This window comes from Phoenix dactylifera, chromosome 5 (assembly GCF_009389715.1).
Source record: "Phoenix dactylifera cultivar Barhee BC4 chromosome 5, palm_55x_up_171113_PBpolish2nd_filt_p, whole genome shotgun sequence".
Taxonomy (NCBI): Eukaryota; Viridiplantae; Streptophyta; class Magnoliopsida; order Arecales; family Arecaceae; genus Phoenix; species Phoenix dactylifera.
The window spans coordinates 8960906-8973252 of record NC_052396.1 but is presented as its reverse complement, the minus strand read 5'-3'; the positions used below and the strand labels follow the sequence as shown (position 1 = coordinate 8973252).

General features: G+C 36.1%; 2 protein-coding genes across 4 annotated transcripts; one reads left to right on the top strand and one right to left on the bottom strand.

The window, feature by feature from the left end:
- Positions 1–3981: 3981 nt before the first annotated feature.
- Positions 3982–5888, top strand: LOC103703633 (F-box protein At2g02240-like). 2 transcript variants are annotated; one of them, XM_026803393.2, is made up of 5 exons: positions 3982–4078; positions 4180–4307; positions 4419–4791; positions 4960–5066; positions 5224–5888. In XM_026803393.2, exons 1-5 carry the CDS (start codon positions 4067–4069, stop codon positions 5594–5596), a joined length of 993 nt encoding a protein of 330 aa, XP_026659194.2. In that variant the 5' UTR covers positions 3982–4066; the 3' UTR covers positions 5597–5888. The 2 variants fall into 2 exon arrangements, with proteins under 2 accessions (XP_026659194.2, XP_008784785.2); XM_008786563.3 differs by having other exon boundaries at positions 3983–4078; positions 4419–4782.
- A 238-nt stretch (positions 5889–6126) lies between these two features.
- On the bottom strand, positions 6127–9707 carry LOC103703625 (alpha carbonic anhydrase 7-like). 2 transcript variants are annotated; one of them, XM_017842023.3, is made up of 7 exons: positions 9551–9707; positions 8213–8430; positions 7857–7975; positions 7121–7223; positions 6874–7038; positions 6735–6788; positions 6127–6604 (listed from the first exon to the last, which is right to left on the bottom strand). In XM_017842023.3, exons 1-7 carry the CDS (start codon positions 9642–9644, stop codon positions 6518–6520), a joined length of 840 nt encoding a protein of 279 aa, XP_017697512.2. In that variant the 5' UTR covers positions 9645–9707; the 3' UTR covers positions 6127–6517. The 2 variants fall into 2 exon arrangements, with proteins under 2 accessions (XP_017697512.2, XP_008784764.2); XM_008786542.4 differs by having other exon boundaries at positions 6145–6607.
- Positions 9708–12347: the final 2640 nt, after the last annotated feature.

The window sequence follows — 12347 nt, the reverse complement described above, 5'->3', positions numbered from 1 at the left end:
CATAGATGGTAGTAAGTTATTAAGTTGCTTATGGGTTGGTTGACCTTATTGCATGTTCAATTTGAGTCCTTGGATAGGAGAATCATGTGAGATGAAATGAAGAGAGGAACCTAAACAATAACGAAAAACATTACTTTTCCTAGTTTCTTTTAAGCCTTAAATGCCATTTACCCTCGTGATAGTGGACAAAAGCTTCAATTGCGGCACTCCAAGTGCCGAAAATAGATGTCGTGTGAGAAAAATATAGCATATGAAAGTTTTTGTCATGGTACTGCCTGGATGTAATGAGTATTACTCTCAAAACTGGTCTACATCTTCCCTGACGACCAAATTGATCCATGATGGATCAAATGATCTTCTTGAACCAATAGTAGTTGTTCATATATTGTGTAAAGACTGTGATTGAAAATGACTCGTGCAATGTATGAGATGATAGGTTGCATTCTACCACATGGGCCTTCTCAATTACGACCACAGTATAATACATGGAAGATTGTTTGAAACAATACCACTCCAGTTCAGCCATGAATTTGGGAGCACCAAAACTTTGAGTTTCTTAGGGACTTTAAAAGGAGTATTAAGGATATTTTCTGAGATTAGTCAAACCAAACCAACATGTACATGTAGAACGGAATGCTTGCCATGTAGATCGAACATGCCGGTTCGGAATCCAAAACAAAAACCAAATAAATCAACCAATGGTAGTGGAAGAAAAAAATAAATTTATTTAAAAAAAAGCCAAAACAATTGAGTTCATATCTTCTCTCATAAAGAAGCTTCACGTCTCTCCAAGGTGCCCCTCTCTCTCTCTCTCTCTCTCTCTACCCCCATTTGAACCTCTGGCCATATTGTAATGGCACGTCTACACAAACAATTTAAAGCCCGGGCTAGCAGTTAAATCTACATTGAAAGCATGCCATTCTACGTGATAATAATTTTTAATAAAAAAAGGACTTCCTCTTCTCTCCTAGCTTTTTCTTCCACTGTCTCTTTCTTGTTATTTTTTTTTGGTCCTTATCCTAGATCCTGGACCGGTATGTTTGATCTACGCTAACTAATTTGTCGTGCTACAATATACTGCTCTAGCTTGGCTTGTTATATAGAAAAGATAATTTTCTGATGAGTTTTGGTGCCGATATTTAAGATTAGATCTATTCTGATCCTAAAATAGCTTGATGGAATGAGGTTATTGCCGTACGAGTACAATCTAGTTTTTGTTTACATTTACAAATTGAGAATGTTCATAGCTAGCTATTTCTTTTTTTCTTTTTTCTTTTTTTTTTTTGTGGCTTTTGGAGAGAGGTGTGGCCAGGCGTGGGGAGAGGGGAGCAGATTTATTTATCAGTCCTTGGACCTTTGGCTGTTTTTTAGGCTGAAAGCAAGTCTAAATTAATGTGGAGCCGCTTGGTTCATTTATAGTTTTGGAGCGAAAAATTCTTATGGCCATGCTTGGAAGAACCGTTGGCAGTAGAACTTTTGAAAGTAAAGCTATTGAAAGTAGAGCTTTCTGAAGTAAAGCTTTTATAAAAAGTTGTTTGCTGTTTGATAACTATATTTTTAAAGTAATGTGGCACTTTAACACGTGTTTGGTAAACAAACTGCAAAAGTACTTTTGTATGACAATAAAGGACGTTGCATAGTATTATACAATATAGCATAATAAAATATAACATATATTAATATATAAATATATGATATAGTATAATAGTATTGTAATGTAATATAATATTATTATAATATAGTAATATAACATTGTATACTATAGTATAATAATTTAATATAATATTAAATTATTTAATATAATATATCAATATATTATGATATAATATAATATAATATTATATTTATAGTATAATACAATAATAAAGGTACAAAATATTATAATTATTAGCGTACATTAATTTTTCATAATATAACATAGTATTAAATTATTTAATATAACATATTAATGTATTATGATATAATATAATATAATATTATATTTATAGTATAATATAATAATAAAGATATAAAATATTATAATTATTAGCGTAAATTAATTTTTCATAATATAACATAATATTAAATTATTTAACATAACATATTAATGTATTATGATATAATATAATATAATATTATATTTATAATATAATAAACAATAAAGGTATAAAATAATAATAAGAAATAAGAATATCTTTTTTTGCACGGAACGGAGTTTGATCTACAGTTAGGGTTATTTGTTAGGTATCCAGTAAATTTTTAGATTTATAAAGGAACAAAGTATGTAATTATTACATTTTATTATGAGTATTTTGGTTAAAAAAACAACTTTTCAACAAAGCTCAAAATAGCTTTTTTGGTAAGCTCCAAAATAGAGCTTTTTTTCAACAAGCTGCTATTAGCTTTATGAAAAAGCTAAAACAGCTTTTTGAAATTTTTACGAAACACATTTTTTTTCATCTAAAAGTACTTTTAGAGGGCCAGAAAGTACTTTTTAGCCCTTCAAAAGCTCTTCCAAATATGACCATATATATCCTTATCCAACAAAGCTTGCGCTCGCTATTCACATGCTACTCTCCCTCGTCTTTTTCTATTGTAACCAGAAGGTTCCAGCTCAAATACTGAAGACTAAAGATATGCTTGACTGCTCGGATGGAAGCCTTTGTTTGTCTCTCTAATAATACTTTGATGAGTTACATAAAGTATCCCATCGCATCAATAGATGGAGGACTTCAACAATATTATAATCAATACAAATAATATTGAAAAAGAGGGATTAATATGCTTGGACAACATACATCGCCGGTTGGTCCCACCATCACTAGAGATTGGACATATATAGAATCTATGTTTTGAAAAAGGAAAAAATATTTGCATTAGGCGCACTCACTAAGCTTTTTCTTGTCCAGATGTTCGCCTTTCTAAATCAAAAGTAATGGTGACCGGCCCAAGACAGGAGCCTGAGGTTTGGCCAGTGGAGGGGACCAGAGAATTCCCATCCAAGACCACACTACTTAGCCTGAAGTATTCGATCACCAAGGCATCGGTGATTCGGTTCACACTACTCGAGATTCCTCCAGTGTTTCGAGCTCGAATACTTCAGGCTAAGGAAATACTTGACTGTTCGGATGAAGTCTTTGTTTCTCTCTCTAATAATGCTTGGACGACTTACACAAAAGACCTTTCTTCCACGGTAATCACATTAAAACCAACGTCGTAAGTGGAACATTTTTGGCATGGCCGGTGGCACCGGTGAAAGAAGAAACTGAATTTAAGACGTCTCGCTGAAGGTAATGGGCAACTTGAAATTTTGATGAGGTCCCCAAGCATCTCTTTACACAAATATGATAAGCTAAGTCAATTTTTTTTTCCTTGAATTTGAAATTAAAAATATAAAACAAAAGCATTAACATCAAATGGACACTAAGAAATTCTGAGATCATAAAAAAAATTATCCGAGATATCAGATTTTGATATGTTAGACTGATTAGCCACTATCTTTAGACATTGATTTTGATATGCTAACCATTAATTGAGAATTCAGTAAAACATAGATTAGAAAATCTTGAACCGCACTTGTGGATATTTATTGGCCAAAATTTCACAATATATCGATTTAGATTGGTTGAGATAATAAATACAAGAATCATAGTATACAATATTATATCTGTAAATAGTAGGTGGCTGATATCAATTCAAATTGATGTCATGATGGAGATCGCAGCGAAGATGAAAATTCTTATTTGGATGGTGGAGACTACTCAACCAGTATTACTTGACAGAGGAATAAACTCGTGCAGGAGCAATTGCTTAACGAAACAAATCAGTGTTGAAGTGAGGTTAACAGCCACTTGCTGCAACGTTGAGGGAAAGAGCTAAGGATTTCTCGGCCACGTCTCAAAGAACGATTGAGACACTTGTCTTTCTTTTTTTTTTCTTTCCAATTAACTTGCTGGTCATTCTTTAATGTTATACTAATAATAAAGAAAGACCGAATGCCGCTATAAATGGCACTTAGCATTCCTCCGAATGCATCAGTAACTGAGAAGCTGAGGAGGTAAAGGAGCCAAACTGAGAAAAACCGAAGATGGCACCTGTGGTGAGTCCAATTCCTTCATACACTCGTTCATTCATGTTCCTTGTGCAATTCGTTCCTTGAATTGAGTTGATATTTACACCTAGCTTATTGTTTCTTCCATGTCCTCGAGTTCTGGCACCGATGTTGAGAAGTCCGATGCCGTGGGTTTAGCGTTATGCCCAAGGAACCTGTTCATCCCTTGGGCCAAAGACGCGAGATGCTGGACATGGGACCGAATCCCACTCGAGAGGTGATCAAAATTTCCCCAGCCATATATCTAGTTCTACTTGTATATTTGGACATAATATCATGGTGCGAGCTACCAATTCCCTTTCCATGCTCTCTCTCTTTTAATCCTCAGCCAAGATTACCGTCAGATCGACGTGCCAGAACTCTTGAAGGTAGCCTGGCTCGACGTCCGTGGGAATTTCAACATGTCACAGCTCACAGCGATGACATGGTATGAGGTCGTGATGGAAGTGAAGCTGAAAGAGCCATGCCAAGGATGGGCGTTACCAGTGACCCTCGAAATCTGCAAGGCGGATGGTACCTCAACCTCCAGTCAAGTGACGCTCGACTCCATGCCGCGGAACCAATGGCACAACCTTGTCGTTGGCAACTTCGAGGCCACAGGACCCAGGGAGGTCCAATTCTCACTGAAGGAGACGACATGGGGAAACTGGAAGAAGGGGCTTCTCATCAAAAGAGTCTTGGTCAGGCCTGCGGTGAGTCCAGTTAGTTCTCGTACACCGTCTCTCGCATGCCGTACGCGCTTCAAAGGGCGTGCATGGTGATGAATTTTCATCAAGATTTATCTTCTCTTAAACCAATTCAAAGAGAGCAGCGAGTGACTTTGAGTTACTAAAGCATTTTTCTTTGGCTTCCTCACGTTGTTCACCTAGAACCCCGGGTATGGTGTCAAGGGTTTGGTTATATACCCGGAGGACATGTGGATCTCTTGGGGACGAGATGCAAGATACTGGAAGTGGAACTGCCTCTTGTTCGACAGGTGAATGGAAAATTTTGGCCAACCATGTCCCAAGTTCTACCTATATATGCATATACATATATAAGCACACTATTGCTGGCTCTAAATTTGCTGAAATGGTTCTCAATAAATATTTATCTTCGGTTTTTTTTTTTTTTTTTTTTTTTTTTTAACCCAGCCAAGATTACGGTGAGATTGAGGTGCCAAAGCTGTTGGGAGTATCCTGGCTCGAGATCCGTGGGAGCTTCGAAATTTCGAAGCTCAAAGCAGGCGCAGCGTATGAGGTCGTCATCGTTGCAATGTTGAAGGAGCCATGTTCAGGTTGGGAGTCTCCGCTGACCCTTCATCTGCTGAGGCCGGATAGTACCTCGGCCTCGCGTGAAGTGACCCTCAAGGGCATGGCGTCGAACAGATGGCTGGACCTCGTTGTTGGTGACTTCTTAGCAGCAGGAAGTGGCCTGGTAGAATTCTCCATGACGGAGACCAAGGTGGGGAACTGGAAGAAGGGGCTTATCATCAAACACGCCCTCATCCGACCGGTGCACGACTAGGGGACACCAGCCAAATCCCATGGTTAATTTCTTATGTCATGGCTTCCCCTGTTTTTAGCCTTGTAATAAGCTTAGAGGTGAGTTGCTTGCAGTAGCTATATGAATGCGCCCACTCCTTGTGGTATTTGTAGCAGCTGAGATATCTGGATACAACCTATCTGTCCTTTTTTGTGATGATACCGGCCTATCAGTCCTTTTATGGGAATTAAGTTGACTATTCTAAAGATCAAATTATCGCCAGCATGTATAGGTTTCATTAATCTAAAGAGTGATACAATAGAGCGCCGACAAATCACATAATTTCTTTCATTGATGTTGCAGAAGGAGATGGGTGCTACTAACTTTGTTGCAATTGACTAGAGGTGGCAACCCGATCAGTTCAGACTAGATATAGCTCGGGGCTATCTGTAATTTTATCATTCCTCCTAGCCTCTCCATCTCAAGTACTATTTTTCAAGTCTGCATCAAATTAGGTTTTCTGTCTTGGTATGTGCCATTAGCAATAAATGGATTGTCAACATAATAATTTATACACGAAACTATTATGATATTTTATTTGATACACACATACATAGACATGCGCATTATAACTAGTAAAATATGATGACATCGTTTGTGCAAGTCATTGTTCACCAAATAGCAAATCATTTATTTTACAGTAAACAACGATCGTTCTGATGACATCAAAGGTTACAAACTAGCGCATAAGAAAGAAATAGCTGATACAAGAAAAGAGAACACATTGCATTACGATTACTATGTACCACATACTGAAATGTTTATTTAAGCGGCTGGCCTTCAACATAGGGCCACAACACCTTATTTCAGATTATAAAAGCAGAGCAGCAAAGTACGCTAAACTCTTGGCTATTTTATTTGCTATTTGGAATAAGATTTTCCCATCAAAGTACTTATGTAGCATTAGGAACTCGCATGATCTTCGTGTATCCATGGTTTGTACAAGTACACTTTGCGTCCGTTGATTGGTTGAATTGGTCTTGCATTGTCCTTCCGCAGAAAGGTAATTGAACACAAAATAGACCATTTCGTCGGCCATCAGCAAGCAACAAAGTTATTTAAGTAATCTAATGTAATTGCATTGCATTGAATATGGATAATTCTCAATCAGCCAACTTACACCATGTACAGCTTCCCTTAGCTGGTATACTTGTCCTTCTGATACAGTCCTCACCTAAAACCATTATGAATTGATTGATAAAGAGGCGGAGCTTAGCAAAGGAGGCAAGCATAATTGGTAAGTTAAAGATGATACGAACCTCTCGTAGTAGGATCCAAGTAACATTTTCAGTGCAGGGTGGAGTGGTTAGAGAGCCAGAGTATCTATAATAAGGAGCTCGATTCTCTATTGGTGGCGGAGATAAATATCCCACAACAACCTCATCTTTCTGCTTCCTTATTAGACACTCCAAGTACTTCCACAGCTGAGCCAATAAAGATTAGCCTGCTTAAGTTGGAGAGTGAAGAGGAAAAGGTAAAAGAAGGTAAGTTCTTTTGATGTCAAACCTCTGAAAGGAAGGGATCAGGGGAGCCATGTTGGTACAAGATGCCAATCACAGCTATGCTTCCATCTGAACTTATGTGAACCATATGCAACTCCAGAGGATACCTACAAGTACATATTTATGGCTTAGGTTACAAACACCGAAAGATAAGAGGCTGGAAATTGACTTCCAAAATACGTGAGATGTGCTATGAGAGGGATAATATCTTGAAATCTTTTGGGATGATCTCTTGGAACCAGTTTCTCTAGGATGGTCTACAGAGGGAAGGAAGAGAATAATGCAGCATTTTCTATTTAAATATGAGCAAAGTATTAATGTGTGTCCAAGCATATGCGCATCCATGTTTCATATTTTTTCACTCTTTGAAGCTGAACTTTACAAATATAAAATATAAAATTTTAATAACAACTCGGGATCTTATCCTGACAAAACTATCAAAAATATATTATTTGGCTTCCTTAGTTCAAATCTTTAAAACTCGTAACTAATATACAAATAAATATATGTCCACACAGGTCATCTCTTATTTAAGCCCAAACATCTTCACCACAATCATGCAATTCAAAGGGAGCAATTAGAATACATTGTACCCAGCGACTTGTTTAATGACATTTTTGAGTTACTAAAGCATTTTTTAAATGTAGAAATCCAATTTCGAGGCCACACAATGTCACCCTCCCTATAACAATTTTATGTTACCAAAAAAAAAGGGTGGAGATGGAGTTATAGAAAGATACCCCTCATCAAAAAATTTATGCTCAGAGGGTGAGTGCCAATGACATTGTTGAAGAACATAGTCCTTGCCATCAATCAAAAGAGATCCTGCACCAGGTGTTGCGCCTTCTGTCCAGTTAATCTACATTCACATAAGAAAAATAAAAAAGAAATTATATGAACAAAATTTTTATAAAAAATTATAGAAAGAAGAGTAAAATAAAACCAGAAAACAATATAAAACATAGTAATATCTTCTCATTGATTTAACAAATAGGTTTAGAGCGACTTTAGCCCTTCAATTTATCAAAAGAAAACAAAAAGAAAAGAGATTACTGGTTCTTTTATTTCCCCTTCTTGTTCATGTTCTTCTTCTTACCATTATGTCATAGCCCCTATTTTGCATAATTGCAAAAGTGCTGTGGTAACTTGTCATCAAGCTTCCCAGACTCAAATTCACTTCAATATTCTTATGAGTTATATTTATTGGTGATTGGCTTTTTCCATCTTTACAAGTTGCCCAATCCGGATCCAGATCTCCCCAGTGTTGAGGCCCAAATTCACTATCTTCATCATAGTCAAAATACTTCTCGGCTCCTGCCACAGAGAAGACAAAATTAATGAGTTCCCTACAATTAAGGTGTCTAGCATAAGATTGTCTATAATTTGATGCTAAGTGAATATAACTGTAGACATCTTTAACAAAGACTGAAATATTATCTTATAACTTTGGCAAAAAGGACTATTTTGTTATCTGACTGTTGGTGGTCTTTGGGGTGTATAGGGAACTGAGCACACCTTGCATGCTTGTCTGTAGTACTGTTTGGGGTTGTGTTCCATAAAAATCTACCACAAATTTCGAATGCGGGAATTACCTACTATCAGGTTTGTAGAAGATTTGAACTTGATTTGGATGACATTCGGAGCTCAAACCCAGTGATGTGCTGCTCCAATTTCTTAACATGCACAATCATGCTACCATTTCGTTCATAGAAATGATTTCTTGGTGCCCCTTCATTATTCCCAGGTAATAGCATTAATGAATTCCTCTTTTTCTCAAAGTTGTATTTTTAAATTCCAAGAAAAAGATAGTTTGAGAAAATTTATCTTTACAGAACAAGAGAAGAAATTAATATAAAAATTTGAAGAAAAAAAATAATAATGAGATTACATGACAACCAACTACCAAGCATGTAAGTCTTTATTATATTAATGAACATGATTAGATGTTACCCTAGTCTGAATTGTCCAATCCAGATTTGCTTTGAGTCTGAGTTTTTTTTTTTTTTTTGGAAAAAAAATAGGAGGGGAGGGGGAGTGGTAGAATCCCACTCGCGTAGCAGCCCCCACTGTGTTGCCCTTCCACCAAAAAATGTTCGATGCGGACCGTAAGTTTCCGCGTACTCTTCCTAACCCGTGGGATCTACGTGTGAGTACGTTACCCCAGAGCCACCTCAGTACTGATGGAAGGAAAGCATATTCACACAGAGTCATCCGGACGTGGGGCATGCGGCCTCCTGATTTAATCGTGCGCGTTTTGAATCCGGACAACTTGGATTGAGTCCCCGCCTCCTTACCACCAGGCTACCATCTTGGTGGCCAGTCTGAGCTATTACTAGTACAAACTTGTCATCATATTTTAGGGATCAAATTATATGCAACCAATTGACTAGCTAAGTGTTATCTTAAAATCAACATTTTCCAAGGAAACACTTACCAACTATGTGAGATGCCGAGAAACTCGATTGGAGGATGAGTAGGGAAAGGAGAGCACATAGTAAGAAATTGAAAGGTGTCCCCGGATTCCTCATCTCCAAGAGTTTATGAGTGGATGGCCAGCCCAAACGTCTTAGGATCTCTGGTTGGCTTTGTGGAGTCTTGGGATCGTTCTTATAGAGAGAAATAACACCATGCGAAAATTGATGAACACGGGTGGTGCAGAGTTAGTCCAACTATCGTACACATTGTAGAGGCTCGCGACGGCTACCATGCTAAGCACGCGGGCTGTAACATTGCACTAAAGACCTTTCTTGGTACTTGTTATTTTCAATATTTTTGTCCTTTTCTGAATAAATTGCCGGCCTTTTAGGTTTCGACCTTATCAGCAAGCATGGGTGCTGAACTGTACTTTCCTGATTAATTATTTTTTTGGATAACATTTAGGTAGAAATATAGTTTATCTATAAATTTTATATATTAAAAAATAGTTAAGATGCTAAAAGTTTATTTGATTGGAGCTAATCTGGCATAAAAAAAATAAATTCATATCAGATTATAATACTTAAGCATATGCATAGACTGGATTGGATCGGTTTGGAGCTAAACCTTAAACATAATTTCTTACTTGTATCACACGTTCACGGTCACCACCACTATCTCTATAATCTCTATTATTTTCGTCATCATCACTATTACTACTATCTTGGCCATTGTCATTATCATCATCATACATATAATTTTAAAAATAGTTGGCTATGCCAAAGATGACTTTAAAATTTAAAAATAAAATAAAAATAATTTTTTATTTCTAAAATAGAAAAATTAAAATTGATGCCACATGCTAGTCTCTTTAATATGCGTGCCTCTGCCCAAAGACGAGACAAACATGGTCGAAAACGAGTAAGAATTTGATTTTATCATTGGGGATAAGCAAGCATCTTTTCAAACTGTCCTGACTCCATCTGACCTAGTTGATTAGCCACGCGACACAAATGAGTAGTAGATTATTCGTCCGTATGAACTTGTTATCATCATGAAGCCACATGATGGGATATCAAGCAACGTTCTAGGTTCTACTGCCATCATTATGGGGATTGGAGAATTATTCCAGTCTTTTTAAGACTACCACATAAACGAATGGCTTGTAATTAAATATATTTAGGAAATTATAATCACAAAACTTTCAGGCATATTTGGTTGAAACTAAAACCGAAATGAATTAGAATGAAAATAAAAAGAGCCATATTCTCTTACGAATCAAAATTAGAATTGAGATCATAATAAAATTTAAATATTGAGATCGAGTTGGAATTAAATTTTGAAAAATTAAAACATTCCAATTCTCTTTTAAAATTAATATTAAATACATAGTTGAAACGAAAGTTATCCGTTATTATTTTCATTTCAAATCCCTAACTTCTACCGAACGTGTTTTACATGGGACATTCCATCCGTGCCTTAGTTGAACAGTCCGTTTTGGAGACTGGAACTATTCTTTGTCCTTTATTGGATCCCCAAGTTGGATGCAATGCACATGGTCATCATATCTCATTTATTGCTCTTTACTACGATAATGCTATATTTACGAAAATATGCACGTTAAATTATGTCTCTTTTTTTTGGTGGAAGAAAAGGATTTGCAGCTTGACTAAAAGAAGAAAGTTACATAGACGGTATATTACAACTTACAACACAACCAAAACAGAGAAGACAATAGAGATGGAGACGTAGAGTGCTGATAAGATTTTGCTGATATCTTAGTTCTCATCTAAGATAATATTTTAGGCAATATGTTGGTTTATATTGCTTGAGCACTCCTTGATGCTATATATGTACAAATAACATAGATCAGAATTTGATCGGCAAAATTTTGAAGTCAGATCACTCAGATGAAATCAGAAGATGGGGTTCCAATATTGATGTTTCGAATGATTTAAAATCATCTATTATCTCTAAATTATTTGAATCACAAAAATTATATAATTTGGAGATTCCTAACTCATGCATCAAGTATGTAAAAATGGATATTGTTTTATGTTATTTAAATTATGCGTTTTAGATCATTTGATATATAGATTAGGAGCTTTCCAATTATAAAATTTAATAATTGTAAACAGTTTAAAGGTAGTGTATCATATTTAAAAATTTGGATTTTTCTTAGAGTGAGAGATGAAAATATCTGATTGCATGTAAAAAAGGCGAACAAAAGTCAGTAGAAAGTTTGTCCAAGCAGCCTGCATGAATGCCATGCAAAGCACGCCTGCTTTCCTTATTGCTCCAATAAAATAGAGGAAGCTCCTCTAATCTACCATATAATCTTCTATCACGATTTTAAGCTTGCTTTAATCCACCATATAATCTAATCTTGTACAATCTTACAAGGATGAAATGGACGTTTAAATACTATTTTAATTTGGGAGAAGAAAGAAGATAATTGCAAGTACGTAACCAATAAAGTGAGCAAAAAGTTAGTCCAAGTTGTCTGCGTGAATGCCACGCAAATCACGCCTGCTTGACTTATTGCTCTAATAAAACAGAGAAAGCTCCTCTAATCTACCATGAAATCTTCTAGCATGATTTCAAGCTTGCTTTAATTCACCACATAATCTAATCTTGTACAATCTTACAAGGATGCAAGTGGACATTTAAATTCCATTTTAATTTTGGCTTGGAAAGAAGAAAGAAGATAATTGCAAGTACATAACATATGGCCTATGTACGGAAGGGAAAAGATTTTAATATTAATGTAAAAAAATTGATGAAGAGTGTGCTAGCTATTTAGTGGGTTGGTAAGG

Excerpts from the sequence above, each read along its gene's own strand:
- LOC103703633 (XM_026803393.2), top strand. Across the intron at positions 4,308-4,418 it reads GACCGAATCCCACTCGAGAG|CCAAGATTACCGTCAGATCG; the intron begins GTGATCAAAATT and ends TTTAATCCTCAG. Across the intron at positions 5,067-5,223 it reads AACTGCCTCTTGTTCGACAG|CCAAGATTACGGTGAGATTG; the intron begins GTGAATGGAAAA and ends TTTTTAACCCAG.
- LOC103703625 (XM_008786542.4), bottom strand. The coding sequence starts at position 9,644 with ATGAGGAATCCGGGGACACCTTTCAATTTCTTACTATGTGCTCTCCTT. Across the intron at positions 8,431-9,550 it reads CTCGGCATCTCACATAGTTG|GAGCCGAGAAGTATTTTGAC; the intron begins GTAAGTGTTTCC and ends TCTCTGTGGCAG. Across the intron at positions 7,976-8,212 it reads ATAGGGGCTATGACATAATG|ATTAACTGGACAGAAGGCGC; the intron begins GTAAGAAGAAGA and ends ATGTGAATGTAG.